The sequence below is a fragment of the Nematocida homosporus genome (assembly GCF_024244095.1).
Source record: "Nematocida homosporus strain JUm1504 chromosome Unknown 4474, whole genome shotgun sequence".
Taxonomy (NCBI): Eukaryota; Fungi; Microsporidia; genus Nematocida; species Nematocida homosporus.
The window spans coordinates 1-1,486 of record NW_026250556.1 but is presented as its reverse complement, the minus strand read 5'-3'; the positions used below and the strand labels follow the sequence as shown (position 1 = coordinate 1,486).

The 1,486-nt window shown below is 42.8% G+C and overlaps 1 protein-coding gene across 1 annotated transcript; it reads left to right on the top strand.

Moving 5' to 3' along the window:
- Window positions 1-205: 205 nt before the first annotated feature.
- On the top strand, window positions 206-670 carry NEHOM01_2518 (uncharacterized protein; the record flags this gene model as incomplete). Its single annotated transcript, XM_051491394.1, has 1 exon — window positions 206-670. The coding sequence occupies one exon, from the start codon at window positions 206-208 to the stop codon at window positions 668-670; it is 465 nt and encodes a 154-aa protein (XP_051347354.1).
- Window positions 671-1,486: the final 816 nt, after the last annotated feature.

Here is a 1,486-nt window from a genome sequence, read left to right as displayed (position 1 = left end):
GACAACAAGTTGATGCAAGAGGAAGATTTGGGTTGGTAGTTGGTTAGGTTTAGCTAACTTTAAGTTTAACGAAGGCGTAAAAGGATTGATCCGTTGGGAAAGTTATCTATGCCGTAACCAGACCTGGCATGAGTTGGCCGTCAGTACCCGCATCAGGAAGATTATTCAAAGTGGCCTGGCACGAAATCTGGTCTGTTTCCAGAAGATGAGCACCCAACTCAATGAGTTCTATGTAGGACTTAAGACACTGGAAACAGTCGAGCCAGCATCTGCAGCTTTAAATTGGGTTAGTGTACGAAATAGACTTAGCGAGATATTTAGGTCGGCGGATACGCCACGATGGGAAGTTCCTCACTTCAAGAAAGGAGATGCTATTTTCAAATGGGCCGTGTACGTAAGTAGAGTTTACAGCCTAAACCTAATCACGTGGGCACAAATAGTCAAGGCCATCGAAAAAACAGTCCCCCATACAGCCCAGGCCGGAAAAGTCTTCGACCCCACGAAGCCGGATATTGAGCGTTTTGTGCAGATCTGTAAAGCTTTGGCTGCTCAAGAGAAAGCCGGAGGAGGATCACCACCTTCGCTAAATAGGAAAACAGGAAACTCACTACTAACCACTACGAACCCATTCAAACCTCGCCTGTACGTACTGCAAGAAGAAAGGGCATAAGGAAGAAGATTGTTATAGAAAGAAGAATCGAGAATCCAAATACTAAGCCAACCCGAAAGGCAACAAATAAAGCTATGGCAGACATTCAAGAGGTACCATATGTTGAAGAGTCAGAACCTGGCAAAGAAAGCATCACTTGGATTGGGTTGAGTTTGGATTAGGTTGGATTGAGTTGGCTTGGATTGAGTTGAGTTGGGATATATACAAGCAGCCAGTACATAGTCAGGGATTGGTATAACTCATGTGTCATTCGAAACCGCCGCCAACCCAATACTAACCCAATGCATTGAAGCAGAAACGAGGATCAGAGATACCAACCAAATACTAAAGCCATCCACGAGTACCAAACCGGATGAAAGCAATCTCAATCTCCCCAAATGTACCACCCACAGAGAACGAATGCGTAGAAATCAACTATGCAGCAGCAGCAGCTAAAAGACGGTCACACATTAGCACTAGTGAAGATCTAAAATACCAACTCAATACATACTCGTATGATAGCACACACTAACTCAATACTAACCCAACGCAATCTTATCAAATTACGTGATAAGTCAACTTAATTAAGGCAAAACTGACAAGAAGTCAAAATAAGGGTAGAGTTGGGCCGAACTCCTCAACTGACATCTATCTAGGTGGTTTTGGAATGGTTTGATGAAGTTGAAATTTCACAAAGATATACTTAGGGTTAGTATGGGTATAGTATTGAGTTGGTATGGGATAAAAAGGACAACCCAACTCAATTCAAGTCAGTTAGAGCAAAACTGATAAGAAGTCAAAAGAAGGACATATTCAGGCAGAACTCCTCAAATGACA